The sequence below is a fragment of the Martes martes genome (genome assembly GCF_963455335.1).
Source record: "Martes martes genome assembly, chromosome: 10".
NCBI lineage: Eukaryota > Metazoa > Chordata > Mammalia > Carnivora > Mustelidae > Martes > Martes martes.
Window position 1 is genome coordinate 49551616 of NC_137898.1, and position 12573 is coordinate 49564188.

The 12573-nt window shown below is 52.6% G+C and overlaps 1 protein-coding gene across 1 annotated transcript in view; it reads left to right on the plus strand.

Annotated features, from left to right (window-relative positions):
- GALNT18 (polypeptide N-acetylgalactosaminyltransferase 18) overlaps window positions 1-12338 on the plus strand; it is a 341676-nt gene extending 329338 nt beyond the window's left edge. The window contains exon 11 of the mRNA XM_080816994.1: window positions 11908-12338. Within this exon, the coding sequence (XP_080673120.1) occupies window positions 11908-12054 (147 nt within the window). The 3' untranslated portion in view covers window positions 12055-12338. The remainder of the gene's footprint in view (window positions 1-11907) is intronic.
- Window positions 12339-12573: the final 235 nt, after the last annotated feature.

Genomic DNA, 12573 nt, shown 5'->3' on the forward strand with positions numbered 1-12573 from the left:
ACCTGCAGGGCCCGGGGGTGGGGGCAGGGTAGCAGCAGATGAGCCTGGAAGAGCAGCTGGGCCAGGTCATGGACACCATGGGCCTGGAGCTTCTGGGAGTGAAAATGGAGAGCAGGGGACTGGCCTATTTAGGTGTGGGCTTTGGAATGCCCCTGTGTCAGAGACTGTGGAGTCGAATGGTAAGGGGGAGACTGTAGAGGGGGGCTGGGGGAGAGGCAGGAAGAAAAGCTAGCAGGAGGCTGAAATGCAGTTTGAACATTTAGCCTTTCCCTCCTCCCCTCTTCTCCGTGAGTGACCCCAGGGTCCTTAGGGCCCTGCCTGGCCACCAAGATCTCCTCTTGGGGCAAGGTCTGAGGCTGCCCCCAGGGAGCCCAGCTTCTGGTGGTATGGGCTGGGCAGCTTGACAGGTGTGGCTGGGAGGCCTCTAATGGACAAGCAAATGCCGCTTCAACTGGCAGGGAGAAGGAGGAGGAACTCTGGGCTTCTGGAATAGCCCCAGGAGGCCAGGGGCCAGCCAGGCACCTGATGCTCTGGAGATCCTGTGTCACTGGGGTATGTGTGCTCTTGAACTGGAGTGAGCTCCCTGGCCCCTTTGCAAAGCCTCATTCCTTGGAGGAACTCCAGAATCACCCGGGAGACAGAACTCGGTAGAGCCTCAGCCTTGGGAAGTGCGGTGTTAGTAAGCCAAGCAGTTCCATATCCAAGACAGTGAAACAAGATAAAGTTCGCCTGCCCAAGGTCATGCACCCCGAGAGATGGAGCTCGAGTTCATATAGGCTGGCTGCGCCCGAACCCAGGCTGCTTCACAGCCCAGCCCCACGCACGGGCACATCGGCCTTTTTTCCAACCCTCCCAGACAGACATGCCCCAAGGCTCAGGCTGAGGTGACTCCTCTCCCTCTCCAGAGGCCTCAGTGGTTCTGGCTGGCCGTCAGCTCCTCTGTCCATCCCTGATTGGGGCAAACAAAGGAACATATCCCTAAAACAGGCGGCATCAAGGCAAAGACACCCCCAAATCCAGCTCTTTCCTTTCCTCATCTCAGTGTGTGGCCTTGAACAGGCAGCCTCATGTGACTCCTACTTGAAAGGACACGGTGACCAGCAAAGCAGGCAGTGTTTTGGACATGGAATCCCCGGGCCCTGGGTGGTTTTCAGCCACTTACACATATATCCAATTAAACTCCCAGGGTGCGTCGGCAGTCCCATCTTTGATCCTCCTCCCAAGAACTCTTTGGAAATCACATTTTTAAATCCCTAATTTGCAAACCCAGAGAAGCCACTCTCGCTTGATATTTAAAGATTAATGTATGTGAAATTTTTGTTTAAGGCAAAATAAGTGATATTTGTCAAGCAACCTGGAATCTGTCCGCAAGCCCTCACAGGTTAGGAACTACTGTTGACAAGGCCAGCAGAGGCTGGAAGCCTCTTACGTGATTAAATCATGTGCTTGGGCTAATTCTCTTGCAACAGGTTTTAATCTTTGCAAATTACATAGAGTTCCTACCAAGTAGAATGATCAGGTGCAGAAGTTGGGCTGAAAGAAGCTTTTGCTGGTGCATCTCAAATCTCTTTTCTGGTTTCACATTCTGCACTATTTACTCTCCTGAGGGCTGCATTTAAACTCCACAGACATTCAGGCTGAATTAATTTCAAAATAATCTAGTGCATTTCTCCCAGGTTCTCCCACAAAGAAGACAGGCATTTGCATATCTTAGCGTTCCATCTCATACCCTGATTTTCTGTTTAACAAATAAAATGCCTTTCTTCTATCCCCTGCAAGCTCTTCTGAATTTCCGATGCTCAGGATGAATCAGGACAGCGTGAGATACTGACACTGAGCAACCACACTTGATGAAAACATCTCTTGGCAATGCTGATGCACAGGGCTCTGATGAGCCATTTTCTGATGATGAACATTCTTTCCTTCAGTCATTCATCAAACATTCATTGAGCATGGGGGTTGGGCAGGAGGGAAGCAGATAAGAGGCAGGCACGGCCTCTGCCCTGGAGGAGATCCTGAGCAGATAAACACGTAACCAAATAGACGATGAGACCAGAAATGAGGGGAGGTGTGGTGTACCAGGACCCGGGCTTGATGGGCTCCAGGATGGTTTCACATTCAAGGCTTCTTTAATCCGGTTCTTGAAAGTTTTAGGACAGTTCCCAGGTGTAAAAAGGGAGAACATCCCATGCCGAGGCTCAGCCTGGGCAAAGGCAAGAAAAAACAGAGCATGTTTGAGGAACAGAAATCCAACGTTGGTGCGGGCGGAACTTGGAATTTCCAAAGGAACATGAGAGAGATCAGACATAAGAGTCAGTCTGGGTGCAGAGAATGGTGATTGTTGAAACCCATGCCAACAAATTGAACTTCACCTTAAAAGCAAAGGGAGGAACCAGGGGACATCTTAAGCCTTGGCTTGCCACGACGGGGTCTGAATCCCTCTGGTACCAGAGTGTAGGATGGACTGAGATAAAAGAGACAGGGAAACGAGTTAGGGGGCTGTCCCATCATTCCCGTGAGAGATGGAGCAGACTCGGTCGTCATGGGGTCATGAAGCCAGATAGCTGTTGGGGGGACTTTGAGACATTGCTGCAGTCTCTTGGAAGTAGTGATGAATGAAATGAAGGGAGTTGTGAGGGGGGGATTATGAATCCAGGACCACCCTAGGCTCTGGGTTTGCAGAACAGTCGGTGGGCAGCCAGCATCATCCCTCTCAAGGCGCACGCCTGTGCCTAGATGGCTAACATTTCCCACATCAACACATGATAGAATTTCAAGACCACCAGAAGTTGTCGTTATTGCCTTCTGCAATTCCTCTAGCTTGTGATTCCTCCTGGTATATAGAATGTCCTAAACTGATACCTATAAATTATAGGGCTTTCAATCTTCTGAGAGTATCCCACATACTGAGATTTGGGGGATTCTGAGATTTGGTGATGAAGAGTTAGTGAAAGAGGCCTTTAGTCAGTGAGCCTCACACCCACAGAAGGAGAGGGAGTAAGCAGAGAACTTTGTGGCAGGACACCTACCAAGCAACAGAACAGACTGCCTCTCGGTGGTAATGAGATGTGCCCTTCCCCCACTACCATTCCTTTGAATGGTGAAGCAAATGTTGGAGCCTTCTCCTCAAGATGCTCGTAACGGGACTCTTGCCATAGGAGGGCTGTTACGATGTTTGTCTTCTAAGGTCCAGCCTCCTTAAATTCTACCTACCTACCTAAATGCATGGTTGAAGAAATGCAGACTGTTGGGCCAGGAAGACCAGAAACATCTCAGCTCTGCCTTCTAACAGCTGAAGGGCTGCCCTACGCACTGGAAAGCAGTCTAGTCCTGTTGGCCCTGAGTGGGGGCTTGCAAATCCAGGACAACTGGTAGAGCAGCTTTCTCGTAGTCAGACTTGTCCAGATACAAAGTTGGTGGTTCTGGGAAGAGGTGGGCTCCAGGGATCACACAAGGGGCCATCTGAGACTCTACAGCTCTACCTGCATTTGGACTGGATGGCCTTAAGGGATTGCCAACCCTGGAATTCTGTAACACTGAGATGAAACCAGACAGGAAGCCCTGAGGAGTGCTCTCCCACCTAGAAGCTGCTGTGGGCCTGCCTCAGTAAAAGGCCCCACAAGTTCGAGAATGAGCCGAACTTGTATGAGGGCCACCTTCACCCTACTCTCCGCAATTGTTTTTCCATTATTTCCACGTCCTTCTCTTCCATCAACCGCGACACCAGAGGGCCAGGCTGTCTTGCGTGTCCAGGGTCTCCAGCACCTGATGGAGAGCTGAGACAGAGGAGCCCCCCAATGTGCTGTTAATCGAATGAAGGATTTCTTTCTTTTTTCAAAAAATCCACAAATATTAACCAGAGTCCTCCTGTGTACCAGGTCTCGAGGCAAGTCTGTGGGAAACCTCAAGATGGACTAAATTTTACCAGTGATTTCTGTCCTTGCACACATGTGTGCACACTGAAAAAGGACATTTCAACCTAATAGAGGCCCCTGTTTAGTTGGAGAAATCCCTCGTTCTGGCAAAGAACACTTTCAGAGGTTGGTACATCCCAACCGCAAAATGGACATGTGTTAAGTGGGGCACTCAAAATTGTAGGGTGAAAATGTACTTCTTCCTCTAACTTCAGATTTGAAATAGGGAGGTGGAAATATATGCATACCGTGCAGACTGGAGTACAAATTGGTGTAAATATTTTTTAAAACAGGGGGCTTTCATGAAACGTCGGGATATTCAGGCTGTATTTCATGCTGCTCCCAGACTGGGGGGTGTGCCGTCACACCTCCTGGCTTTTGGGTTCTTTGGTGGCAATGGCAGGAGGGCCCCTCTGGGAGTCCAAGTGCACATAGGTCAGTGCTCCTATGGTTAGCTGTACCCACACCTGAGCTCCTGTGCTCGCCTCATTCTCTGTGAAGCATTTATGCATTTTCCAAATGGGGAACATAAAGGATAACAACAGAGATGTCTGTTAATGCCAGGAGAGAAGAAATTTTCAAGAGTATGAGGACACTGCCCGGAAGAGAGCTGAGTGCAGAGCCAACCCTCCATGTCCATGATGATTGGCTCTGATTTGTGAGGTCTAATTTGATAATTTGATGCAAGACGAGTAACCCACTCAAAAAAGAACCTAGTTGCAGAACACATTTCCCAGGGAGCATGGCTAATTCTGCCAAAGAATTTCCCAACACACAAGGAGGAGGAGTCCTTGACTTTTCTCGTGCTCTGATCCCCAGTCGCTGTCAAGAAGTCCGACTTCAAGAACCTTTTGTACTGAAAAGAAGACTATAATCGGGTATTTCATTATGGCTCTGGAATAAAACACCTTTTCATTTCCATGTCATATGGAGGGGCAAATGTGGAACTGTCCGGTTTTCAAGGACTGTCAGAGCCGTGCGTGGGTCATAGAAGTTTGTGATTTTCAGTTTATGGTAGTCAGCACACCCACCCCCTTCCTCCTGCTCATGCCACAGAGATCAGGAGCCAGGAGCAGGGATGGTGGCTCAGGTCCCCGCTATTCAGACCTGAGTAAGATTTTTAAATTTATTATCAAACATTTATATGATGCTTCCTAGGTGCCACATAGTATTGTAACTGCTTTATAAATAGGGCATAACTCCCCACGACAATGCTGGTGGGGACTTTGATTATCCTCATTTTACAGATGAAGAAACCGAGGCACAGAGAGATTAAGTCATTTGTCTAAGGCCAAATCTAGGAATTCTGCCTCTGGGATCCGTGCTCAAAACCACCATCCCATGGTGCCTTTGTCTTGCCTCTAGAATCTAGAAACCAATGGATAGCTGCAGTGGGCACTTGGGGCTGGAGTCTCCCTGCCAAGCCGGTCACTGGTGTGTGTGAACTGGCTGGATTCCTGCCTCCTCGGTGAGCTCCCTCCAGCCACACTGCTATCTCCGCAACCCCCTTCACCTTTTTTTTTTTTTTTTTTGGGCACTTGACATTGCCATTACCCTGTCTTCGGTCCAATGGACCTTCCCGGCAAATCGCAGGCAGACTGTCACTCAGGCACTGGTGAGCCTCCTTTAAGAAAAATAAATGCCAAAGCACTTATTGAATAAATATAGTGTTGAATATTCATAATACAGAAAGACCACTTTCCTCTACAAAAAGACTTAATCTCAGAGTTTCTTTAACTAGGGCTAACGTCTCACCCATGCTTTGAAATCAGGTTACTAATCATTAACTACTTAATCTGGAACTCCCAGGCCCACCATGCTTAAAGCCAAAGACCCACGGGCCACTTGCCTGTGGAAAATTAATTAGAAAGGCTAGTGGCACAGGAGCTCTGAAATAAGCAGGGAAGACGGTGGAATACAGGTGTCCGACCACACAACCTCCTCTGAACAGCTTGGAGGGAAACAGGAGAGCAGCTGAGCGCTCCGCCCAGGTACTCCAGCTGCTCCTCCTCAGGTCCCAAGTGCAAGTGACAAGCCAGGCCTCATCCTTCCTGGAGAGAGGGTGACAGCTGGTTTGGGGTCCCCCAACCGGCATGGCCAGCAGCAGCAGCACCTGGGAACTTAAAAAGGCCCATTTCCGGGCCCCATGGCAGACCCAGAAGTGATCCATAGTAAATAAGCCCTCCAGAGACTCTGTCTAATCTGTACCCAGCCTATACCCGAGGAGGAACGGGTCTAGTTAAGAAACCTCTAGCTGCCACAGGCACGTAGTTGGGGAAACTAAGACAGAGAAGAGATGCATGTCTGCAGGATCTGGGGTCGGCTCCCAGGTGACTCCGCCAAAGGGGCTCTGGACTGCAGCTCCCCCAGCCCTGCTGTGCACATCGTCAGGGCTCCATGGCAAAACACAAATCCAGAGGCAAAGCCAGGAGCAGAGTCCCACATTCTTTGCTTCTACCCACACACTTCTCAAGCCCTTCCAAGGGACTACTCCACAGAGGCCCAGAAGGAGAAGGAACTAGGCTGGGGGCTGGGAACCCACCTCTAGGAATTATTATTAGTCTCCTTAATTCTATACATTCAGCTTTTGATTTTTTTTAATGCTGTTTCCATATTTAATTCGGTTTCCATTCCAATTAAGCTCTCTGTGTGCTGGAGCATCTCTCCTGCCAGGTTTAATTGCCCTTATTTAAATTCTTTAATTAAAAGTATTGTGTGTTTCCACATCCTGTAGTTGTATGTATTACACAAATAATTTTGTTGACTGGACTGGTAAACCGAGGGACAGTGCCATCCTTGGAGGGCAGGGCCGGCCCCTCCGAGCTGGGGGCCTGGCCCAGGTGCTGCGGGCAGGTCCCTAGCTATGAGGACCAGAACCGGCACACAGCCTCCCTGCTTCCTTCCTTCCTCCAATGCTCAACGTTCCCCACTCCACACGGCGGCCAGAGTGGACCACTGAACATGTCAGTCCGACCAGCAGTGGCTGGCCCTTGTCACCATATTCAGAGTCAAAGTTCATTCAGTGGCTGTGAGTCCCCACACAACCTGCCCCTCCCTCGAGGACCTCTCGGGCCTCATCTCTTGCTCCCTCCCCACATCTGAGCTGCTCCCCAGCCTCCGTGCCATTTGCTGAATTCCCCAGGCCTCTGCAGCTATGGGAGCCTTGCTCTGGGGCACAGGGACTGTCCTCTCCTCCTTCGTGCTTTCCCAGTGAGAATCATCCTGACGGCTGCCTGTTCACCACCGCTCCCCAGCTCCCTTCCCGGGTTGTCTGAGGCCATTCAGGCTACTAGAACACGAAGACCATAGACGGAGAGGCTTAACCAACCAACATTTATTCCTCACATTTCTGAAGCCTGGGGGGTCCAAGATCAAGGTGGCAGCAGGCAGTGTCTACTAAGACCCCTCTGCCTGGCCTGCAGGTGTGTGTACCTTTTCACCCATCCTCACACAGCAGAGGGAGACCTCATCTCTCTTGCATCTGTTCTTATAAGGCTGCTAATCTAATCCACGAGGACTCCACCCACGTGGCCAAAAGACATCCCAAAGGCCCCACCTCCAAATATCATCACACTGGGGATAAGAGCTTCAACACAGGAATTTCAAGGACTCACGTTCAGCCCAGAGCACTGCCCTACATTTTTGTGTATGGCGTCATTGCTTTCTAACATGCCAGAGAATTGACTCTTTGCTTCCCTTCCTGGAATATCATCTCCGTGAAGACAAAGATCTTTTCCTGCTTAGTCACTCATGTACCTCCATGACCTAGAACTGTTCCTGGCACGCAGTAGGCTCTCATTAAATCTTGGATGGATGGATGACTCGTGTGTCTGCAGAGAGCCCTCGAAGGAACTAGCCCAAACTGGTTCCCCAGAGGCTGAAGCCCAGCAAGATGACCTTCCTCTGCCCCAGGCACGGAGGTTCCTGCAGCTCTCGGTGGAGACCGCTGCTTTGAGACACGCCGGGGGTGGGAGGAATGGTGTGGCAGACCCAGCACACAGGAACAGTGAATGGGACTCCCAGCCTGGCTCTGCCACTTCCAGACCACGTGACCCTGGGCCTGTGTCCCAATCTTTCTGAGCCACCGTCTCCAATTCTGTGAAGTGGGGATGATTGCCATCTGCACCCCTCCGAGTTCCCATGAGGACCACGTGATATTGGGCCTGGAGGGCATCTGACCCGGCACGAGGTACCTGGGAAATAGGCACTGACCCTTATTAGCTCCATCTCCCCACAGAGCCTGCAGGCAGAGCTGCGGAGAGTAACAGCAGCAGGCCTCTCTCGAGGGTGCTGAGCTCACCAGGAAGAGATCCAATGGAAGAAAGCAAGGTTCCTTTGCCATTGTGGTGAAGGGCATGTGCCCTGAGAGTGGGTGAGAGCCCGGAGTTGACTGAGTGAGACAAGCTGAGGTCCGAAAAGGAAGACAGGAGGGAGGCTAGGAGTGGCCAGGCTTGCTCCAGCACCCAAAGTAGCCTGCCTCCCCTTCCCATAGCCCAGACATGTTCCCAAGACACATTCCAGGGCACCACAAGGAGGCCTCCAAGCAGGCCTTTCTCTTCTGCTCTAGAAGATTCTCCTCTTGGAGCCTCTAGGGAGGGAGCTGGCCTTGACCCCATACCTCACCCTCCCTGACAGGCCCAGACAGTCTCACTGAGGCCCCATCTCCTTCACAGCTCTTGGCCTCACTCTGTTTCTTCCACATCCTGCCCAGAGGCCACACAGGCTGTTTCTGCCCCAGAATCACTGCGCTTCCTGTCTCCAGGGCCCTGAGGGCCAGGATGGGGCCTGGGAAATGTCGTAGTTGGGTCTTGGAAGGAACACTTTCCTTTTCAGAGACCTCCCTCCCTCTCAGGCTTGGCAAGGTGCACTGTGGAAGGCATAGAATGTGCATGAGTTGTGGCAGGAGAGGAGAGGCCACGGCCTTCTGTGTTTTGGACAGGTTTCTCCGAGTTGGGTGATCCGCGGGTGGCCAAAGCAGCCCAGCCCCTGGCAAGCAAGGCCCAGCCTGGCCCCTGAGGAAACACTGAGAAGTCGGGCCTGAGCAGAGTGAGTGAGCTCACGGCCTGGCCCCCGTCCTGCCCGTCATGCACTTTTTCCAGAGCCCCTCATCTGAACCTCGAGCAGCCTCACATCCGTTTGTTGTTTTGGAGCTGAAGAGACGGTTTCCCATGACTCCTCCTGCTCGTCCTTGGTAATCAGGACATAAATGATCATCTGGTCCTTGACACCGTGGAACCAGTGGAGCAGCTCCCCCATGGCCATGGCCCATGGCCATCTACTGACCTGCCCTTCCCATCTCCCCGACAGGAGAGCAGGCAGGCCTTGTGAATCAGAGAGCCGGGCTGGTCTCACCCACGGCCTGCCTCCGCTCCACTCCTAGCAGCGTGGGCTGGGGCGCACCACCAGTGGGCAGGGACGTCGGTGGGGCGGGGGACCAGCCACACATGTGCCAAGGAAGCAGCAGTGATGTGGCCCAACCCAGGTGTGGGCAGCAAATGTGCTCAAGCCACAGAAACGGAAACCATAGAAACCTGGGCCCAGCAGCGCGAGGGGCTGGCCTCACTTGGAGCAATGTCAGAAGGGATGCCTCTAGGTCCAGAGGTCCAGCTTTTGTGAGATGGGATGGGGACCCACAGCTTCCAAGGGGACAGCGTGGCGCTGTCATGCCATCATCATCCCAGGAGCATGGTGTGGCCACCAAAAGGCCAATTAGTTGGCTGTGTTAAAGGAGCCTTTTGTCCAGTGGAAACGAGGTGGTGGCTTCCACTTGGCAGTCAGTTCTGAGTGACACAGAATAACTGGAGTCGGTCCAAAGGAGGGTGGCCGGGATGGAAAATCATACAAAATTGTTCCACGCGGAACTGGGTCTGGTTAACCTAGAAAAACGTAGAACTCGGGGGACATGGTCCTCACCTTCCCCTACTGGGAGGGAAAGGGTAGAGAAGCAGGAGCAGACCCAAGTCGGGAACCCCAGGGGACGATCTGGGGTGCCTTGCTGGATGCCTCCAAGACAAGGATTTAAGTTCAGTGGGAGGAGAACGCTCTTGGGCAGAGCAGCTCGGGAAAGAAAACGCTGGTTCAGGAGGGCTGCATGCGTCATTCTGGGAGGCCCCAGGGCGAAGTAGAGGTCCTTCAGGGATTTGATGAGAGCAGGAAGGGCTGCCTTCAGAGTGTCTTCCACTTGGGGACTCCAGGGTCCTTTCCGAGCCCTGGTCGGATGGCCACTCGTTCCTCCGCTCCTGCAGGGCCTCCACCTGCGGCTGTCTCTCAGGCTGAGCCCAGAGTCCCCAGATGGGCTTGCTCTTTGGGTTTCCCCTTTGCTGTTTTCTGTCTGCTCTTGGGTGCAGTGAGTCACGGCTGGCCTTGGAGCACAGCAAGGAGAGAGCTGCTTTCTTCCCTTGAATACACACAGACACACTTCTGCTCACCTTGGCCACCCAGCTTCTCACTACCTGCCTCCCTCACCCACTGTTCAGAGTCCCTTCTGAGGGAGCTACATTTTTTCAAATTTTTTAAATTGGAAAATAACACACATACATACAAAAACATGTACAAATGTAAATGTCCGACTCAACGATTTAAAGCAAAGCAAACACCTGTGTTCCCACTAGCCAGGTCAGGAACGAGTGTACCACCAGCACCCCAGAACCCCTTCTTTGGCTACTGTCAGTCATTTTCCCAGTCCCTCCTCCACAGAGATCACCCCCATCCTGGCTCTAACACTGGTCCTGCGTTGCCTGTCTGGCAGGTGCATATATGGGGAATTCTCTGTGCATTCTCTGCCTGGCCTCCAGTGCTGATGCATCTGTTCGGCTTAGTCACCTTGACCGGAGCTCTGGTCTGTGTATTTCTGATACTGTACAGCATTCCAGTGCGTGAATACCACAGGTCATTGATCCATTCTACTACTGATGGACGCCTGGGTTTGCTTCCAGGTGGGAGCTTTTTCAAATCAGGTTTCAGAAGCACGCAGGTGCTTGTCTTTGGTGCCCGGATTTCTGCTAGATACACGCCCGAGCATGGCAGTGTGGGGTCTTGGGGCTGTGTGTGTCCAGCCGCGGTACATACTGCCAGCTTCTTAGGTCACTGTGAGAACTGAGTCTTACTCTTCTCTTGGCACGTGTCATTTGGCACCACAGGAATAGTGGGAGACTGGGGACGTGCCCCCTTACAGTGGAAGTTTGCTGTCTCCCTCTCTCCCAGCATGCTGTTCACTGGGGCAGGCGTGGGATGTCGCTGGGGGTGGGCTGTGGTCATAGGGGCAGGGGCCTCCCTCTCCCCACTGCCAGGCCTGCTCAGGGCCCCTCCAGACTAAAACAGCTGGCACTGCACTCCTGTCCTGTGACCCATCCCCTCTCCCCTCTGCGGATCTTGACAACCAACATTTACCGATCATCTATTAGGTACCAGGCTTTTTACTGGATGTTGAGGGCACAGAAACTGATAAGACCTATAACTCTCAGTGTAGGTCGGGGAGAGACAAGGAAACAAGTAATTCCACCACCAGTCAGTAGCACTGAGCTGGAGAAAGCACAGGGTGAAGAGCATCCGGCCAGCTGGGTAGACTGGAGGAGGGGAGGTGTGGGTGGGGGTGAGGTGGGAGGTGAGACGGCTTCTGGAGGAGAGGGAGCAGGAGCTGAGCCTTGAAACATGTCTGGGGCTTGGCCTGCTGCAGAAACATGCAGAAGGACCCCCCCAACATAGGACACAGCTTGCTTGCTCAATATCAGGAACCCCGATGTAAAGCAAGGAGGTTGGTGTGGCCGCCTGAAAGCTGTGGGAGCTGAGGGAGGAGACCGACATATCAGAGGAGGGAGCCTGAGTCTGCATGGGGATGCTGGCCCCCCTACCCCTCAGAGCCTCTCTGCTTTTAGGCCTCAGGGCGCACTGATAATTCTAGGCCTCCCCCTGTTTGCCTCTGGGCTCGAGGTGCCCCAGATCTCCCCACGTTTCCCCTCTCCCCTCTGATGGCCCTCTCCGCCCTGGCCCCTAGGGAGGCCCCATCCAGAACCGCAAGTCCAAGCGCTGCCTGGAGCTGCAGGAGAACAGCGACTCGGAGTTCGGCTTCCAGCTGGTGCTGCAGAGGTGCTCCGGCCAGCACTGGAGCATCACCAACGTCCTGAGGAGCCTGGCGTCCTGACCCTGCCGGGAGCCACCTGCGCCCATCCCTTTGCTACTGTGTAGCACCTGCTGCCTGCTGTCCGCGTCGGGTGGTTTGGAGTCGGGGGGTGGGGGGAGCCAGGTTTGTGGGATTCCCCACCCCCCACCCCGCCAAAAGAGCTTTTTATTTCCTATGCGATTTTCATGGAGTTTCTAGAAAGGTGCCGAATGGTGGGTGATGGTATAGTGTCATAAACTATTTTGCAACTGTAAATAGGGGACAGATGGAGAATATTTATAACTGACAATAAAACACTATTGATTAAGAAGAGGGTTTCTGCGGTCACTTGGGGCTCACACAGGTGCCTTCCTGGGTCCTCAGAACATCAGAGTTCCTGTAGCTCTTCGCTCCTCCTGCCTCTCATCCTCAAGAAAGGAGACTCGAAGCCTCTGCCAGCAGTGGGAGCTTGATCAAACCGCCAGCCTTCTCCATTAGGCCTAGGGTGGCAAGAAGGGCACGGTGACCTTCTGGCTTCCCTCTGCCTGTACCACCGCACAC